This window comes from Pinus tabuliformis, chromosome 1_2, assembly GCF_031772625.1.
Source record: "Pinus tabuliformis cultivar Carrire ecotype Pingquan chromosome 1_2, CPIR1, whole genome shotgun sequence".
Lineage (NCBI taxonomy): Eukaryota > Viridiplantae > Streptophyta > Pinopsida > Pinales > Pinaceae > Pinus > Pinus tabuliformis.
In genome coordinates this window covers 715597543-715615423 of record NC_142298.1, presented here as the reverse complement: position 1 = coordinate 715615423, position 17881 = coordinate 715597543, and the positions used below count along the sequence as shown (strand labels likewise).

Here is a 17881-nt window from a genome sequence, read left to right as displayed (position 1 = left end):
TAAACATGATGACTTGTGCAGAGGATGTGTGCTAGGAAAGTATGCTAAAACAACTTTTTCCAGAAGTAACAATAGAGCAATGTGTGTATTAGGATTAATACACTCAGATATCTGCGATCCTATGTCCACAAGGGCTCTTGGTGGTGGCGAATACTTTGTCACTTCTATCGATGATTATTTTAGAAAAACTTGGATCTATTTTTTAAATACCAAGGATGAGATCTTTGATCGTTTCCGAGAGTTTAAGGCTCTTGTTGAAAATATGACAGGGAAAAAGATAAAGGTATTGCATTCAGATAATGGGGGAGAATATACAGATAAAGACTTTACAAATTTCTGCCCAAAGGAGGGCATCAAAAAAGAGTGGACAACTCCATATAATCCAGAGCAGAATGGAGTGGCAGAACGAAAGAACAAAACTATTGTTGGGGCCGCCAAAGCCATGTTGTATGATCAGGATCTACCTAGGTATCTATGGGCAAAAGCTTGCAACACGACAGTGTATATCCAGAATAGAACTCCTCATAGAGCATTGGGGAAGAGAACGCCTGAAGGAGTTTTCACATGGAAGAACCCTGAAGTTAGTTATCTCAGGATATTCAGAAGTGTGGCTTATTGTCACATTCCAGACGAGAAGTGCAACAAACTAGATCAGATAATAGAGAAGAGGTATCTCGTAGGATACAACGAGACCTCAAAGGCATATAGAATCTACATTCCTGGTGTTGACCCTGCCGCCTACACCTACCTACAAGTCAGTGAGAAAAGCCTTCAACCCCACAAGATGTGGTTGGTGGTAAGGAACTCAGAGAAGGGGTTCTCACACTAATCATGACTCTTTCCATTTGAGCTATCTCTTAGGTTAGCTAAGGGGGGTGTTCTCTAATGAAAATTTAAGTTAAAAAAGATGTGAGTTTCTAGGAGAATTGTTAGAGTTAAATAGATTACTTCTTTAAGATTTATAAGAAAAACTGATATGAGCAATAACCATAAACAAATAAGATAAGCATGAAATACATAAACAACCAGTGCCTTCAAAGTATTGCTCTTTAAAAAATGAAATTGTTTTTTGCTTAGAATGAAGTGAAATGCTTTCAAATGGAAAGCCAAAATAAACCTGAAAAGTGAAACACTAAATTGTTAGCACAAGATATTATAAATGCTTTCAAGATGAATAAGTCTACAAATCAAAGCATGGAAACTATCTTGCTCAAAAGGATACAAAAATAATTCAAATGTTAGACCAAGATGACAACAAAGTATGTTACAAAAATAATTTACAAGAGGCTAGGCCAAAGAGTATGAGCAAGCTCTCCTCTTTGACTAGCCATGACTTAGCTCTTTGAAATAGCCAGATATTGATAAATGAAGTACAATACGTAAAAAATAAAATTTTCCAAGTTTGATATTTTGATGCAAGAAATAAAAGCTTTAAGAAACTTGAAAGAATCCCTGCAAGACACAAATAAGATATAGATAAGACTTTGGAATTCAAAACATGCGGGTTCTCATTGAATATTTTTCAATAATGGGTTGATTCTTCCGAGAATTTCCCTTCACGCTTGAAAAGCTTGACCAAATAATGGTTCATCTACAAAACTTCACCACAAATCATTAAATCGACATGAAAGTAAATAAGTGAAGTGGAAAGAATTCCTAGAGATACATCTATTATCCACTAGAAGATTTCTTTTCCTAAAGCAAATAATTAATTCTTATGCTAATATGAGATTGCTACATACTAACATAACTTGAAACAAGCATGAAAGAAATAATGACATGAGGAAATAAACAGAAGCATAACAACAAATCAAAAATTACCACACATGCAAGGAGAAGAAATCCATCACGCTTTACCCCAAAGACTGTTGTATTATATTGCAAGTAGTGAATACAATCCCGCAGAGTCTCCTCAAGCACAATAGCTCGTATTACATCATACAAATGAGAGCTCAAGGCTCTATTATATAGAACTATGGGAGCCAATCCCAATCTAGAAGTGATTAAACAAGTGGCATGAGGTGAGAATCCCAAAGAGAAATTCGAATTTGTTGAATGGAGCTCCAATGCCAAGTGTAAAAATCGAATTCTGGCAAGTGGACATCATTTTCTTCTTCCCTTATGTGCAAAATTCGAATTTTATGATAGAATGACAAGTGTATATGGGTGGTAAGCCATGTGAGGACAATTTTCCACAAAAATCTCCACCAAATATTCTCCCAAATCCTCCTGGATGTGCATTAACTTCACAAATTCGAATTTCCAAGTAAGTAGCTTTTTCATTTAATGTCAGAAATTCGATTTTATTTGAGCATGTCCTTTCCTTGATTTTAGGAGTTCACATCACCTTGGTACTTCACTTTAACTCCCCTATAATTTTCCACCTCATTTCCACAACATTTAGCATGTGTAGATATTTATTTTTCTCCGTTTATTTAATTTATGGCTTAATTAAATGCCACAGTTTCCACTAAACTTAGGAAATGTGGGTTTTGAGGGTCCAAAACACATTATTAACCCCTCGAAATGTGTCATAGTAGAAAGTTGAGGGTGAGAGGTGTAATTTTGATTGTTCATATCCCATACAACTTCTCTAGACTACACTTATTACAATTTAAATACAATTTTATTTGCAATTTTTGACTTGCAGGAAATCTAAAAAATTAAAAAATGATTACTTAGACCTAACCAAATTCCACGATTTTTTGTGTGATCTAGTATGATAATATACATTTACTCTAGACACTAAAATGTGTTAGGGGCTCAACCTTCAAACTGTCACCCTGACTTTGGGATAAAAAGTGAGTGAAAAAAACCTAGAAAATCATCCGCCTCTGAAAAAAAGGGATAATTAACCAGACAAAAAAAAAAACACTCTAAGGTGTACTTGTTTGTTGATCGAGTCCCAACATCCCAGACCTGTTACAGACTCAAAACTCATCATTACTAATATCGCTTATTACAATTCCCCGTAGGGTGTGGAATCTGGGTACAAGAAAGATGATGAGAAGATAGAAATAGAGTTAAAAAACTTTGTTGACTGATGATATCTGATGGTACAAATGTTCTCTGGATCATCCTTGGGCAAGTCTTCATATAATCATCAAGTGCCACTCCAGTGGTCAATACCTAGCAGCAGGAAGATTGTAGTAAGACGAGATGCAAAGTTCATGGAAGATAGAGCTTTCAAGAAATCTCGTGAAATGCCTGCAAAAGATTAGTCAGGAGATGCTCTGTTAGTCCAAGAACAACAGGGGCAACAAGAAGGACAGGCAGGAGAGCATACACTTGGGTCGAGTATAGTGACCAGCACGGAGGAAATGCAGATGCTTCTCAACAGACGGAATGACAGGATTAGGAGGAAGAGTTGGTTGAGCCCCCCACCACTAGTGGTAGAACAAGCAGAGAAGTGCGATAGACACTAAGGGACGTAGAGGAGTTTGTTGGAGCTCCTAGAGCGGAGAAGAGAAAGTTGTTCAACACCAAGTATGAGTGGATGCCATGGTGGAAGAATACAACTCCATCATGACGAATGATGTCTAGGAAGTATTACCGAGACCAGAAGATAGATCAATTGTAGGATTGCGATGGATCTACAAGATCAAGTATGCTGCAGATGACAACATAGAGAAGTATAAGGCAAGGTTCATAGCAAAGGGGTATGCTCAGAAAGAAGGAATAGACTATGAAGAGACCTTCGTCCCAGTTGCTCGATATACCTCTATCAGATCTGTTATATCCCTAGCAGCTCAAATGGGATGGGAGATTCACCAGATGGATGTCAAGACAACATTCTTGAATGGAGTGATAGAAGAGGAGGTGTATATAGAACAACCTGAAGGCTTCGAAACTCATGAGAAGAAAACTCATGTTTGTAGGTTAAAGAAAGCCCTGTACAGGCTCAAGCAGGCACCCAGAGCATGGTATGGTCAGATTGATAGTTACTTGCAGCAGTTGGGATTTGTCAAGAGTGATGTTGATCCCAATCTCTACTATTTGTTGGTAGAGAATGAACCACTTATTCTGGTACTATATGTGGATGACCTATTCCTAACTAGGTCATCTAGGACTGCAAGAAGAATCTTGAATCCAAATTTGACATGAAGGACTTGGGATTGATGCATTATTTTCTGGGGTTGGAAGTTTGGCAGAAGAATCGGGAGATCTTACTTGGACAAGGAAGGTACGCTACAGAAATTTTGAAGAGATTCAGAATGCAGGATTGTCAACCCATGGCTACTCCCATGATCACCAACCAGAAGAAAATAGATGCATCAGAGGACAAAGAAGTAGATCCCACCTTGTACAGGCAGCTCATTGGGTTGCTTATGTATCTGGTCAACACTAGGCCAAACATTTTTTTTGCTGTCAAAACTCTTAGTCAGTTCATGGTGGAACCAAAAATGGTGCATTGGGCAGCGGTGAGGCACATTCTTAGGTATGTACGTGGAACAGTCGGATATGGGTTGAAGTACTCTAGAGGGGAGGACGTCAGATTGAATGGGTTCACTAAAGCAGAGTGGGTAGGTAATTCATTAGACCGAAAAAGTACCTGAGGGTACTGCTTCAGTGTTGGATCAAGGATGATATCTTGGTGCAGCAGGAAGCAGAAATTAGTAGCACTGAATTCAACGGAATCAGAATGTATGGCAGCCAACCCAACTATGTGCGAAGCCATATGGCTCAGAAAATTGCTTGTGAGCTTATTCAGAAAAATGATGGAAGCGACCAAGGTTTACTGCGATAATCAGAGTTGTATCAAACTTTCTAAGAATCCAGTATTTCATGATCGATTGAAACATATAGATATCCGTTGCCACTTTTAATCAGACACTATGTTCAGCGTGGGGCATTACAACTACAATATGTTCCCATAGGAGAGCAGGTGGCCGATATAATCACAAAGTCTCTCGGAAGAGCTAAGTTCACTCAGTTCAAAGAGTAGATGGGTATGGTTGAAAATCCGTTTCAGGAGCAGCAGCGGTTTGCAGTGCAGGGACAGTTGGCAGTGGCAGTGCCAGCGACAACACAGATGCAAAATTTCAAAGGAGCTGTAGTACAAATGTAGCATTGGCAGTGGCAGTGTCAAAGGCAGCAGTGCAGTAGCAACAATAGCGCAGTGGTTGGTGGACAACATGTCAGAGATCAGCGGTGCAAAGGACGATGCTTCAGAGTCAGAGCAGTGTGTACTAGTGTAGTAGCAATGTATTGCTAAAGCACATTCCTCGCTAAGAGGGAGTGTTGATTTGGGGTAGCATCGGATGTGCTCTAAGCCTCGAATTTTGCAAAGAGGCTTGGGCACATGCATTCTAAAGAACCCAGAAACTGTTTTGGGAAATTCCACCTAGAGATGATTATATTAAAATAATTAATATTTTTAATGGAGTTCAAAGTCTAAACTTAGGAAAATTAAAATATTAAAGGGTATTAATCTAATTGTGGGTGAATCTTGTCGATAAAGATGAAGATCAAGTCAAAATGATCTGAGCCTTTGATTAGGAGTTAATCTAGGCAGTTGGTTGTCCAACAGGAAGATATAAGAAGGGGCTTGAGGGTCTTTTGGAAAATACACGGAGAGATCAAGAGATCGAATTTATGAAGTGAGAAGTTCTCAGGAGGAAATTCTAATCGAAGAGACCTTTTGCAGTAGAGGGGCAAGGACAATGATCCAAAGGAAGATTTCTAGATCCAGAGAGGTAGTAGCAAGAGGCTGAGTTATTCCCAGTGCAGGAACTCGCGAGTGTAGGAACGCGCAAGTGCAAGAACACGCGTGCAGGAACACAAGTGCCAGGGTTGCTTAGGGAATATCTCTCCCGGAGTTTCTTGCTGTTTGGATTGCTAGTTTGGCATCCATAGATGCACTCAGATTTCATTGCTGCATAATAAAATAAAACCCTCACTGTTGCACCGATTTTCCCACGTTGGGTTTTTCCGGGGACAATTGTCCAAAAATAACTTTCATTGTGATTGTATGTGTGCCAGTATTTTACTTACATTTACTTTATGCAATGTTTTAATTGTGAAAGCTGCAGTATAATATATTTCGATATTTGTGGTAAGAATACTATAGATAACTTATTTATGAGGTAATAAGTAGAAGAAATAATATTAATCATTGCAGTAGGATTTCTATTCAGAAATTTTCACAGGGAACAGAAGTCAGAATCTCAGAGGAAAATCGATCAGCTAGGAAGAGTGATGCATGTCTTGGACAGTGTGATGCTGGGCTGATGCAGAGGCAACCAGGGGTTGTTCATTCAAGGGATGGATTAGCCAGGACTTCCAGTGATATTGTGAGGTAATCTCACAAATCTCTCTGTCAGTGATATTCTCTGTGACTGGGTTGTCGGGAAGGCATCTAGAGATTTTATTAAGAAATTACTACTGCATAATAATACAAACCCTTAGCTGTTGCACTGGTTTTTCTGCATTGGGTTTTTCCGGGGACATTTGTCCAAAAATAACTGTGTAGATGTGTGTATGTTGTATCTCTTTCCTGTTTAGTTTCTTGTTTCCGCTTATAAATTAAATGGTGTACGTTGTAGTGTATTCATTTCAGTATTTACTGTAGGAAACAATAGATAATTTGCTTCAGTAATTAACAAATAGGAGAAATGTAATCAGTTGCTGCAGTAGTGATTCGAGATTCCGAATTTTCACGTGGTATTAGAGCTATAGGTGAAGCAAGAGAACAGAGCCGGAAGAGCTGAACGCTGAAGGAAGAAGGGGAGTTCGAAATTCTTGCGTAGGCAACAAATCGAATCCCCAGAGGGATTGCGCTGTTCAGGTCAGGAGGGCAAGATTTCCGTGGTAAATCTCTCTCTGGGTGAGTCGACAGAGAGGTATGATTTCCAGATCGAAATCTGTTAGCGGTAGAGGGAGCAACACAATAGAAGCTAGCGAAGAGGGGTTTTTGGTGGGACACGGTTTTTTGCAGGCAGTTGCTGCGCAGAAAGATGTCAGAGGGAAGAGAGAGACACGGTTGAGGGAATTCTTCCTCGGAGGACTTCCAACCAAGGAGTTCGAATTCTCAATTATTGAGCGACAATGAAGGGGCAGATCTATAAGCTCCAATAGGGAGTGTGTAAGCCAGTCTAGTGCTGCGCAAAGGAGAGAGGAGGCTATTCGACATTCGATTGGCAAAGATGGAAGCCAGTGGACTAAGATATCAGGATAGGTTGGATAGGGCATCCAACTATGTGATCTGGAAGGCAAGGATGTCATGCCTTCTGGACGAGCATTTTCTCAAAATCTACGTTGACAACGTGGTAGCTGAGCCTGCAGATCTAGATCCGCTCAAGAAGTACAAGGGAGAAATGGCGAAGACAAAGAGAATGATCCTCGATGGAGTAAAGGATCATATAGTCTGTCACATCGCTGGTAGAAACATTGCCAAGGAGATGTGGGATGCATTGTCGACATTGTATCAAGGATCTTCCGAGCAGTGGAAGATGTACTTGGAGCAGAAGATGAGATCTATGTAGATGCAGAAGGGGGAACACATTGATCCGTTCCTCTCTAAGCTTTAGGAGACCCGAGATGAGTTGGCAGCTGTGGGGTCAACACCTCAAGGTTCCGAGATGGTAAGACTGGCCCTAAATTCAGTATCTGAGGAGTGGCAAGTCTTTGTCTAGAGCATCCTGGGCAAGGCGACTTTGCCAAACTGGGATGAAATGTGGGAAGCTCTTAAGCAAGAGGAGCTGAGGAGGGACTTGGTCAAGTGTAAACTTGACGGAAGCAACAACAATGGGTCGAAGCCCAAGGAGGAGGAAGAGAATGCAGCCCTTGCATCCAAGGGGCAGCAGGAGCAACGAAAGAAGAAGAAAGATGTTTCAAAGATCAAATGCTTCAGGTGTGGTGAATTCGGTCACTACGCAACTCAGTGTCCTCCCAGGAAGGACAAAGATGAGAAGCATGATCCAAAGGTTGTAGCATGAGTCTGCTTGAAAAACACTTGCTAATAGAATCATTGTTGCAATGCCTGAAATAAGGGGCATCATAGCAAATGGGTAAAGCAAATCTGAAGTAGTGCGCTCCCTCTACCCAGTGAGCAGGCATCAGAAACAATGAGGTTGTAGCTGCGAAGATCGAGGAGGAGGAGTTCGCCATGACAGCCCAAGCATCTCCAGGAGGGAGGTGGGGTGATTTAGAGCTGTAGTTCGAAAGGATTGCAGATGGGCAGGATCCTTGAGGAGCCCACCTCTCGGATCAATTCCTTGCTACGGGAGCCTAGATCAGTAGTAGCAGGATGGACCAGTGTCAGTTGGTGCAAAGGAGTGTCGGAGTGACAGTTGCAGTGGCTAGTAGCGCCAGAGACTGAGCAACGCAGAGCAGAGTTGGCAGCAATGCAGATGGCATAGAGCAGAGGTCATCAACAACACAGATGCTTCAGAGGGTCAATGCAGAGAATAGAAACAATCCGAACTCCAACAACGAGATGCATCATACTGAACACCAATTCAGTAATTTGGGATGCTTTTCTGTTGTTGATGCAGTAGCAGCAATAGTTGGAGAAGGTTGCAGTGTAGATGTAGTTGGCAGTGGCAGTGCCAGCAGCAACACGGATGCAAAATTGAGAGGGAGTTGTAGTACGGATGCAGTGTTGGCAGTTATAGATGCAACATTTGTGCAATAGTTGATGGATAGGATGTCAGACATTAGCAATGCAGAAGGAGATGTTACAGAACAGAGTGACGCTTTCGTAGGGTGCATTTCTAGAGCACATTCCTCGCTAAGAGGGAGTGTTGATTTCTAGTAGCATTGGATGTGCTCTAAGTCTCAAATTTTGTAGGGAGGCTTAGACACATGCGTTCTCCAATACCATAAGTCTAAACTTAGGAAATTAAAATAATCAATGGGTATTAATCTAAACTGTGGGTGTAACTTCTAGAAGAAGACGAAGGTCAAGCCAAAATGATCTAAAAGTTAATCTAGGCCGTTGGTTGTCCAACAAAAAGATATAAGAAGAGGCTTGAGGGGCACTTGGAGAACACACAGAGGGGAGATCAAAAGTTCGATATTCTGAAGCAGAGCAACTGCCGGAGAGATTTTCGATAGTGATCATTTGCAAAGAGGGGTAGGGATAGTATTCGAAGGGAAATCTTTCCCGGTCGGAGAATACTTAGTAGAGAAGAGAGAGAGAGATCCAGTAGAGGCAACGCAGACACAGAGAGGCTGACGCAAAGCCACACAGAGGCGGCATAGGCTGACACAGAGACAATGCAAAACCCTTGAGGGAGTCTGAAATTTGTTGGAGGGTTCGATTTCTGTAGCTAGAAGCCGGGGTGTGAGACCAGGAGAGCAAAAGTTAGAATCTTAGAGGCAAATCGATTAGCCAGGAAGAGTGACACAGTGTGACGCAGACACTGCGCATAGGCATCGAAGAGGCAGCCAGGGGCTGTTCATTCAAGGGCTGGATCAGCCAGGACTTCCAGTGATAGTGTGAGGTAATATCACAAATCTCTCTGTCAATTATTCTCTATAACTGGATTGCCGGGAAGGCATCCAGAGATTGTATTCAGAGATTACCACTGCATAATAATACAAACCCTCAGCTGCTGCACCAGTTTTCCCGCATTGAGTTTTTCCAGGGACATTTGTCAAAAAATCACTGTGTAGGTGTGTGTGCGCTGTATCTCTTTCCTATTCAGTTTCTTGTTTCCGCTTATAAATTAAATGGTGTAGGCTGCAGTGTATTCGTTTCAGTGTTTACTGTAGGAAACAGTAAATAATTTGCTTCAATAATTAACAAATAGGAGAAACGTAATCAGTTGATGCAATAGTGATTTGGGATTCTGAATTTTCACAATGAGGGATATCTTGTTTCTGCATCATACAAATTTCTTTCTTTCTTGCATGATTTTGTGATAGTATTCCAGCCCATACAATATCTGATGCATTTGTTTCCAGGATAAGTGACAAATCTGGATTAGGCAGTGTGAGATTAGGCAAATGTTGGATACTTTGCTTGATAATTTGGACTAATTTGGTCATTGCATCAGTCCACTTAACTTCCTTTTTTAACCTGATTTTCATAGAATTTCCTTACATAATTCAAGCTCCCAAGGAAACGTTGCAACTGCTTTTTATCTGTTATTAATTCCTGTAAGGCCTTAAGCACATGAACCTGAAACTCAAGCTTTTTTTGTGTTAAAATCAGCCCGACGTATTCAATGCATGTTTTTACAAATCCCATCTTTTTGGAGCAAACGAGGCCATGTCTATAAATTTTTTAATAGACAACTTCTAAGTGTTGTTTGTGCTGTCTTCGGTCCTTAGAACAGATTAACAAATCATCAATATAAACTATACAAAAATCAAGACCTTTAAATATATCTTCCATGTGTTTCTGGAAGAAGGGGCATTTTTTAATCCAAAGGGCACGTCTCTCCACTAGTGTTGTCCTTGTGGCACAACAAAACCAGTCTTGAATCTGTCTTTAGGAGCTATACCTATTTTGCCAAAATCCACTTTTCATGTCTAATTTGCTAAATACGTTATTTTGAGTCTTGACTGATTTTAGCAAATAAAGTTTTGAGCTGCCTGTGAATCTTATTGCAGCTTAGAATTTAATTGGATGTCTTTGTTTGTTCTGTTTTCCTTCCGAACCAGTTGCTGTAGGAAGTTTCTTGGGTTTTTTCAAAGGTAAAGTGACATTGGTTTCTGACATATGTTGGTTAGCCTTGTTTACTTCATCTCCAATTTTTCTTTTGTTCAATAGTCAAGGGCACGGAAGTAGTAACCCCAAAGTCAAATCCCCGCCCCTCCTCCCCAACACCACCCCCGTTGAACCCAACACACACACAAGACAATCGCTGTCAATTAAACATGCTTGCCCTTATCCTGACAAAAGTTATAATATGATAAAGGACTTGTTACACAATGTGTTACCTGTAATGCCTGCACTTGAGGTAAAGTCATGTTCTCTATTCTGAAATTTTCTGGAAACGGAACTTCACAAAGTTTTTAGAAAGCGTGGATCCAAGAGCCAGCATAACTTTTGAGGTGTGCGATGAATAGAAATTGACTACAAGTGCAAAAAAAAGGCTTGCAAACATTATGAACCCGATAACTAGAACTCCAATGGGAGAATTTGTGTGTTTTTAATGGTAATTCACAAAGCAGAGTATGCATCCAGATCTTGTCAATATCTGAACGTTGGTTATAGGAAGACAGCACCCAAGGGCTGATGTTTCTTTGGACTGACGGGGTAAATTCAATTGGTATGAAAATATTATCAAGTGTTTTATTTACTAAATAAAGGGCTATATTTTGAATCACAACTTAATATTCGGAATCCTATCATAAACTTATTCGGCATTGACATCTTCCATTCATGGGTTAGACTTAGAACTGTTGGTTGACTTTCAGGTTCAACAACTTTGGATCATACTCACAGAGCAAGCGATGGGATTCAGAAGAATATCATCTCCATGGTAGGTTGCTAGAAAAATTGATCGTTTGAAAATAATGTTGATTAAAAACGTACTAGTGAACAGTCACAGGCATGATATGTTTTATTTTTGTAGTCAGATTCATTTATAATTTACTAATGCAATGATTGTAGGTCTTAAATACAGAGGCCCCAAGTTCTGTCCAATTACAATGTCGAGCAGCAGCTTATGCACGTCTAGCAGAATCCCCAGGTGTGAAGGATAAATGTTTTGGAGCCTCGGACGCTTATTCTTCTAGGCAACAGGAGAATCTTGAAAGTTTGCCAAAAGCTGGTCAGACTATGATTCTGCCTGTCTCGGCAGAAAGTGCAGGGCTTTTGCCCAAATGCAAAGGTTTTAAAACTCAAGCTGACAATCTGAAATTCTCTGTCAGCAGCAATTCTTCTTTCCTCTTAAAAGATTTAGATTATAAGTTGAACATCAATTTCATCGTGTTTGTGCACTGTGGTCCAGCAGATAAGACTTGTTTGTGATCCATTATGCCATCTAAGTTGACTCCTGCATCCATCGTTGCAGAATTCACAGGTTCTGATGTTGTTTTGGAAGCTATTTTGGAGGCTGATGTGGCACACCATGCAAAAGAGTTCTTCAAGCAGTCAGAAGCCTCAACATTTTCCTCCGGTCCTGATGTGAATGTTCAAAAGTAATATGTTTTTTCTGAGGAATAATTAAAGGGGATAATGCTCGTGGAATTTAGCTAAAATGTTTATAAGATGTGGTAATGTTACTTTTTATTCCATTGATCCATGTTCTGTTGTCTGGATTGCAATTATAGTGGATTGGTCATGATTGCAATCTGTTCTGTAATCGAGGTGGGTTTTTGGGTTACGGATGGCCAGTGAATGACAAACTGGTAGTACACGCAGAAAATTCAAGCTGTTTTCATCTTTTCTCTATTTTATCTCAGTTTTTTTTTTTTTTTTTAAATGCTTGTGCAGAAAGTTTTATCTCTCGGCTTCACAAAAGCTACAAGTATACACCTATAATTTTTAATCTTCCAAAACCTTTGTTCCAACGAGAATTAGATAACCGTGTTTTTTTTTTTTTGATATTTTCTCTCAAGTCGTCTACATCCATGACAGCTGGAAAGTAGGCACCGTATTTTGTTATGCTATGCTTTAAATCATTCATTTCAAACCAGTTCTATATTAGAGAAAAATGAGTATGAAGAATAAAATAACAGGATTAGAGAACAAATGATGCTTTTGACTGGTCTTTGGAATCTCGATCAACAAATTACGGGAAGGAATAGGGAAGGATTAGAGAAAAAATGAGTATGTTTTTTATTATTCTTTGGAATTTCAATCAACGAATTAGAGGAATGCTTAGAAGAAATAGTTGGCTAAAAAAATAATATTTTTTGGAATCCCAATCAATGAATTAGGAAAATGGTTAGAAGCACCAGGTTGCTTTGAAATGATTATTTTTTGAAATCTCAATCAACTAAGTAGGGAAATGCTTAGAAGAATTAGGTTGTTTAAAATTGATTAATATTTGGAATCTCAATTAATGAATTAAGGAATTACGTGAGTGTGAAGTCTCAATTAAACCTCACACCGTTTGGGATTGGAGTCCCATCTGGCATTGTTGTTGCTTCCTCACACAAACCTCACCTCACACCGTTTGGGATTGGAGTCCCATCTGGCATGTGGGCCTTGTTGTTGCTTCCTCGCACACACTTAAGTTAGTGAGAAAAAGCTCTTAACCCCACAAGGCGTGGTTGGTGGTAAAACTAAGAGATGAGTTTGTCACCTATTCCCAATTCTCTCATTTTAAGCTCTCTCCTAGGTAAGCTAAGCGGGGTGGTCCCTAATGAAAAGTTATATAAAAAATATAATATGAGGTTTCTAGGAGATACTAAGGTCAATTGGATTACTCCAAGATTATGAGCAAGTTCACAAGTATGAAGAGCAATACAAGATATTCTCAATAATCATCAACACAATTCAAAGATGAACATCTAAAGCCACTGCCTTCAAGATTGATTCAAAATAATGAACACTTGTTCAAAAATAAAATGTTTCAAAATGAAACACCAAATAATCATGCAAAACAAATGAATGTTAGAAAAGATGATATCAATTTGGAAGATATAAAATTGCTCTTAAAGAAATGCTTTTAAGTCAAAATATAATCATTCATGATTCTAACAGCATGTAAAATAGCAATGTAAAATAACTTGCAATATGAGATCAAATAAACTAAAGCTCTACTTGCAAAAATGAAAGATATGTACTTACCCCAGAGGAAATACTTCAATATTAAATTCAATAGACGTTCATCATAACAAGTACATGATATAAATTGCAAGTAAAATACTTTGGAAGTAAAGTGAGTTAAAATGATATGCACATAGCTAATGATTCAATAGATGTTCATCATAACAAGTACATGATATAAATTGCAAGTAAAATACTTTGGAAGTTAAGTGAGTTAAAATTATATGTACATAGCTAATGTTAGATGCAATTATCTTGATTAATTTCAAACTAAATGCGTATTCTAGGTGAGAGATCTTCTTTTTGAACTCTTGCCAAAGGGTAAAAATTTGGGTGACTGTAAGGAAGAGGGGTTGAGGACTCACTTGTATTCATTAACGATACCCTTCCCCTCAGCCTTACGAGCCAGTGTGTCTTCATTCCCACAATGGGACAAACCACCTTCATAATTGTAGGGTCAAACACCTTTACCTTATTTCGTAATAGTTGGAAGAATTCTCCAAGAAAAATAATTTCCTTATGATGTCTATCGACCAAGCTTATGCTTGGAGGTTAATTGAGTTAGAAATGCAATCTATACTAATATGCCTATATGAAATGCATGTAAATTCTCCCAAAGAAATATTAGTTTGCAAGTGCTTCAAAATAAGGAAAGAATGCTCAACATAAATTGCACTATAACTTTAATTGGAATTAACTTTATTGCAATTAAAGTCATGTAAGTTTCTTGAAAAATAAAACTTGCTTCAAGTAATGATGATACAATGCTTCAATATTCAAGATGACAATGTAGCATAGCAATGAGGCATGTACCTGAAGTGGTCATGAAACAATTTGCCACGCTAAATGGAAAGAAATTAATAAACTGAATTCAAAGCTTGCTAGAAATGTAAAATGTTTGCATGTAAAGTGTAAATTTCTTAAAGTAAAGTGTTGACTTATAGATCAAAGCAACATGAGATAGATTGGTGTAAGTCTCAAATTAATTCCCAATTAGAGCATATAAGTTAAAAGGAAAACTAAGAGAATAAAAATGCAAAGAGTCAATCTACCCAAATATTTCTCTCCCTCAATGGAGAGAAAAGATGCCATGGGTAAAACCCATGCTTCTACAAGAAAATAGATCTTTTATTAGCTTGTTACTATTAGCATCAGGTTTGCACTTTTCCCTAAAGGTCAAAAGGCTATATTTATCAGTTCATTATGTAAAGTCGTGGTTATGTAAAAGGCCTATAATTTTTTTGTGGTTGTGTAAATTGCTATATAAGCGTAGGAACATGTCTAATCAAGTCTTTTCACATAACTCTAAGCTTATCTTAAGTTTTTTGCAGTGCAATTAGCCTATTGCAAGCCTACAATTGGAGCTACGAAATGTTTTTGTAGCGCTCACCAAAAAATTTAAAAGTTACCAGCCCCATCATTTCAAGTGCCTAAGCATTTTTTCACGAAGCCCTATCCCTTTTCATCCATGATTTGACAACTAGTTGCATAATAAAGCCAAAGAAAGAAGTTTAAACTCAAACCCTAAAATGCCCAATTTACTCTAAAATGGTAATTTCCAACAAACCTAGAAATTTGTAGGAGAATTCAAGATTGTAGAAGAATTTGCAGTGTTAGAGTCTTTGTAAGATGGGTCGATCAGGTCACATGAAGTGGTTTGAGCCCGATGGAATGTATTTTGAAGTGTATCTAGAGATGTTGGCATTGTTCAAAAATGTTGGATGGGAATCAATGTTCCAATGCTTCAATGAACACTACCTGAGTTGGTGCCATGATTTCATCTATTCTTTTGATGGCAACACAACAAGAATTAGAACCTTGCAGTTTCCAGTCACCGAAGAATCCATTGTAGAGGCCATAGGTTTTCCAACTGAGGGTGAGAGATGGTTTAAGAAACAAAGATTGTAGAATGTGGACTTGAATTTTTTCTTGAAGGAGGAATGTCAGAACCAAGACTAGAATATAGGAGTCCTCCAGAATATGTTGAAGCTCGAATGGTCTAACGCCCTCAAGACTATGCAACTTTTCTTCACCTGTGAAGGCAGGTATTCTAAAGCCTATTTGTATCACATGAGGTTTTTATGTCATTTAACAGGTTTTAGTAAGATGAATTTGCCCTATTTTCTTCACCAAAGTTTGCTAAAGATGTCCACTAAAGCAAGAACCATAGTTGAGTTATAACCTCATGACATTTGTCATCACACCTTGATAAAAATACTATATACTCATGAGTTAAACAAGTAGGTGTAGCAATTGAGACAAAGAAACATAAGACAACTTGCACCCAGAAGACCAAGGAGAGGCCAAAATGAAGTTTCTTTTCAAACCCTAGCTCAAGAAACAAAGGGAGAGCCTAGCCATCCAGTTGAAGAACATGTTGAAAACCTTGTAAAGGAAATATAAGTTAGGGTCTATGAAAGGAGGACAAGAAGACAATAGAAGTTGATGCTAGAAGAAGAGGAGGCAAAACACACAAAAAAATGAGAAAGGAAAACTAAAAATGGAAACAGGGGAGAAGTAGAAATAAAGCCTAGGGTTAACTTCAGAAAACCTCACACTCGGCCTACAAACAAATTGAGATTGGGTTTAAAAGAAAAAATTAACCCTAAGTTGAAGGAGACAGTGATTCTTGACAAAGATGAAGAGACTGTGTAAGCTTCAAAGAGAAGAAGGAGGCCAAAAAACAGAGGAAAAAAAGCATGCTGATAGAAAAGGGAAAGAAACCCTAAAAGTTGGCAAAATTATACATAAAACTACCAGAAGGATGACAAGAAACTGGGATAAGCTAGAGCTCCTTGCTTAGGATATAAAAGCTATGGAGAAATGATCAATTTACTTCATGGGGCAGAGAAATATACAAAACCCTAATTTTGTTGAACAAACCCTAATTATACCTCAACATTTTGACCTACTCCATTTTAATTTTTTTGATAGTAAGTTATTTTCGATATGTTATGGTAATATGTCAAAGGGGTTTTGTGGCTGAGGGAGTGCAAAGAATATGAGTCAACATAAGGAAAAAGAGCCTTGAAAGGAGCAAGCAGTTACAAGGGAAGTTGCATAGTTTCAACATAGGTTCATGCACCAATTTTGATACCAAGAGGGAAGACGAGTTGTAGTTCTAGATATCAAGCATACAAAGGAGTGAATAGTTCCAGTTCTAGATCCTACAATGCAACTATGACTCGTCCCTGTTCTAGAATAATAACATGAGATACACACAACAGTTCCACAATATACTTTGACCAATGTTATGTGTCGGATAAAGATCCGAATAGCTAAAATGATAGGATTCTGATTATTTTTTGTTAATTAAACTTTCAGATATTGTAAATATTATGCATTTATTGCTACCATAATTTGTGGATCTTATCTTTATTGTATTTTTCCTATATATTACATGAGAAATGAGGAAAAAATGTTGGTTTTTTATGAAAAGATAACTATTGTCTGTGTGTTGAAAGATTTATTAATTTACAGTTTGCCAAGATTAGTAGCTTTTGATCAGTGACAAATTCATGTGATGGTATCTCTTAGTTTGTAATTTCTACATGTTTCAGTGTTTCCCTCTTTGTAATATCATTTGAATGTAATGTCTTCTGATATTTGAATGAGAATAAATGTTACAAAATTCATCCTTGTTTTTGATGCTCTATCTCATAGATTCAAATATTTGCACTCTTATCTTCTAAAGCTACTTTAGGATTCATTTCATATGCCCTACTGTAGTGGATTGCTTTTCTATTTTCCTCTTTCAGCTACAATGATGATTTAAAATGTCTTAGATGTGCCATCTATCTTGCCTTTGTCAATATTGATCAAACAACTAGTATCTTGGTAAGTTGCCATAAACCCTAGCTTGTTAAGTCCATTGCCCAATGGACTATCTCCCTCATGCCCAACCAAACCCTACCTCAACCCAACTCAACTGAAGATCTAGCCATTGTGTGAATGTATAGTCAATTGCTAAATTTAGTGATTAGGTTGTTAGAGAGAGCCCTCTCTGGATTGAAGGGGCTACCCTTCAATCTGTAAGTTTGGTTTGTAAAGGTTATCTTAAAGAGTTTTTTGTTCAGCCAAGAGAAACTTTCTGAGTGATAACATCATGGCGAGCATACTGGGGAGAACGAAGTGTGTCTTCCCCAGAACTACTTTAAAGAATCTACGTGTTGAGGGCAAACAAAAGGTTAGATAACAACATTGGTTGCT

The 17881-nt window shown here is 38.4% G+C and overlaps 1 protein-coding gene across 1 annotated transcript in view; it reads left to right on the top strand.

Annotated features, from left to right (window-relative positions):
* LOC149207741 (uncharacterized) overlaps positions 1-12349 on the top strand; it is a 247421-nt gene extending 235072 nt beyond the window's left edge. Inside the window, exons 5-7 of the mRNA XM_089395852.1 lie at positions 11371-11439; positions 11580-11786; positions 11970-12349. Of these exons, the coding sequence (XP_089251978.1) occupies positions 11371-11439; positions 11580-11786; positions 11970-12100 (407 nt within the window). The 3' untranslated portion in view covers positions 12101-12349. The remainder of the gene's footprint in view (positions 1-11370; positions 11440-11579; positions 11787-11969) is intronic.
* The last annotated feature ends 5532 nt before the right edge of the window (positions 12350-17881 follow it).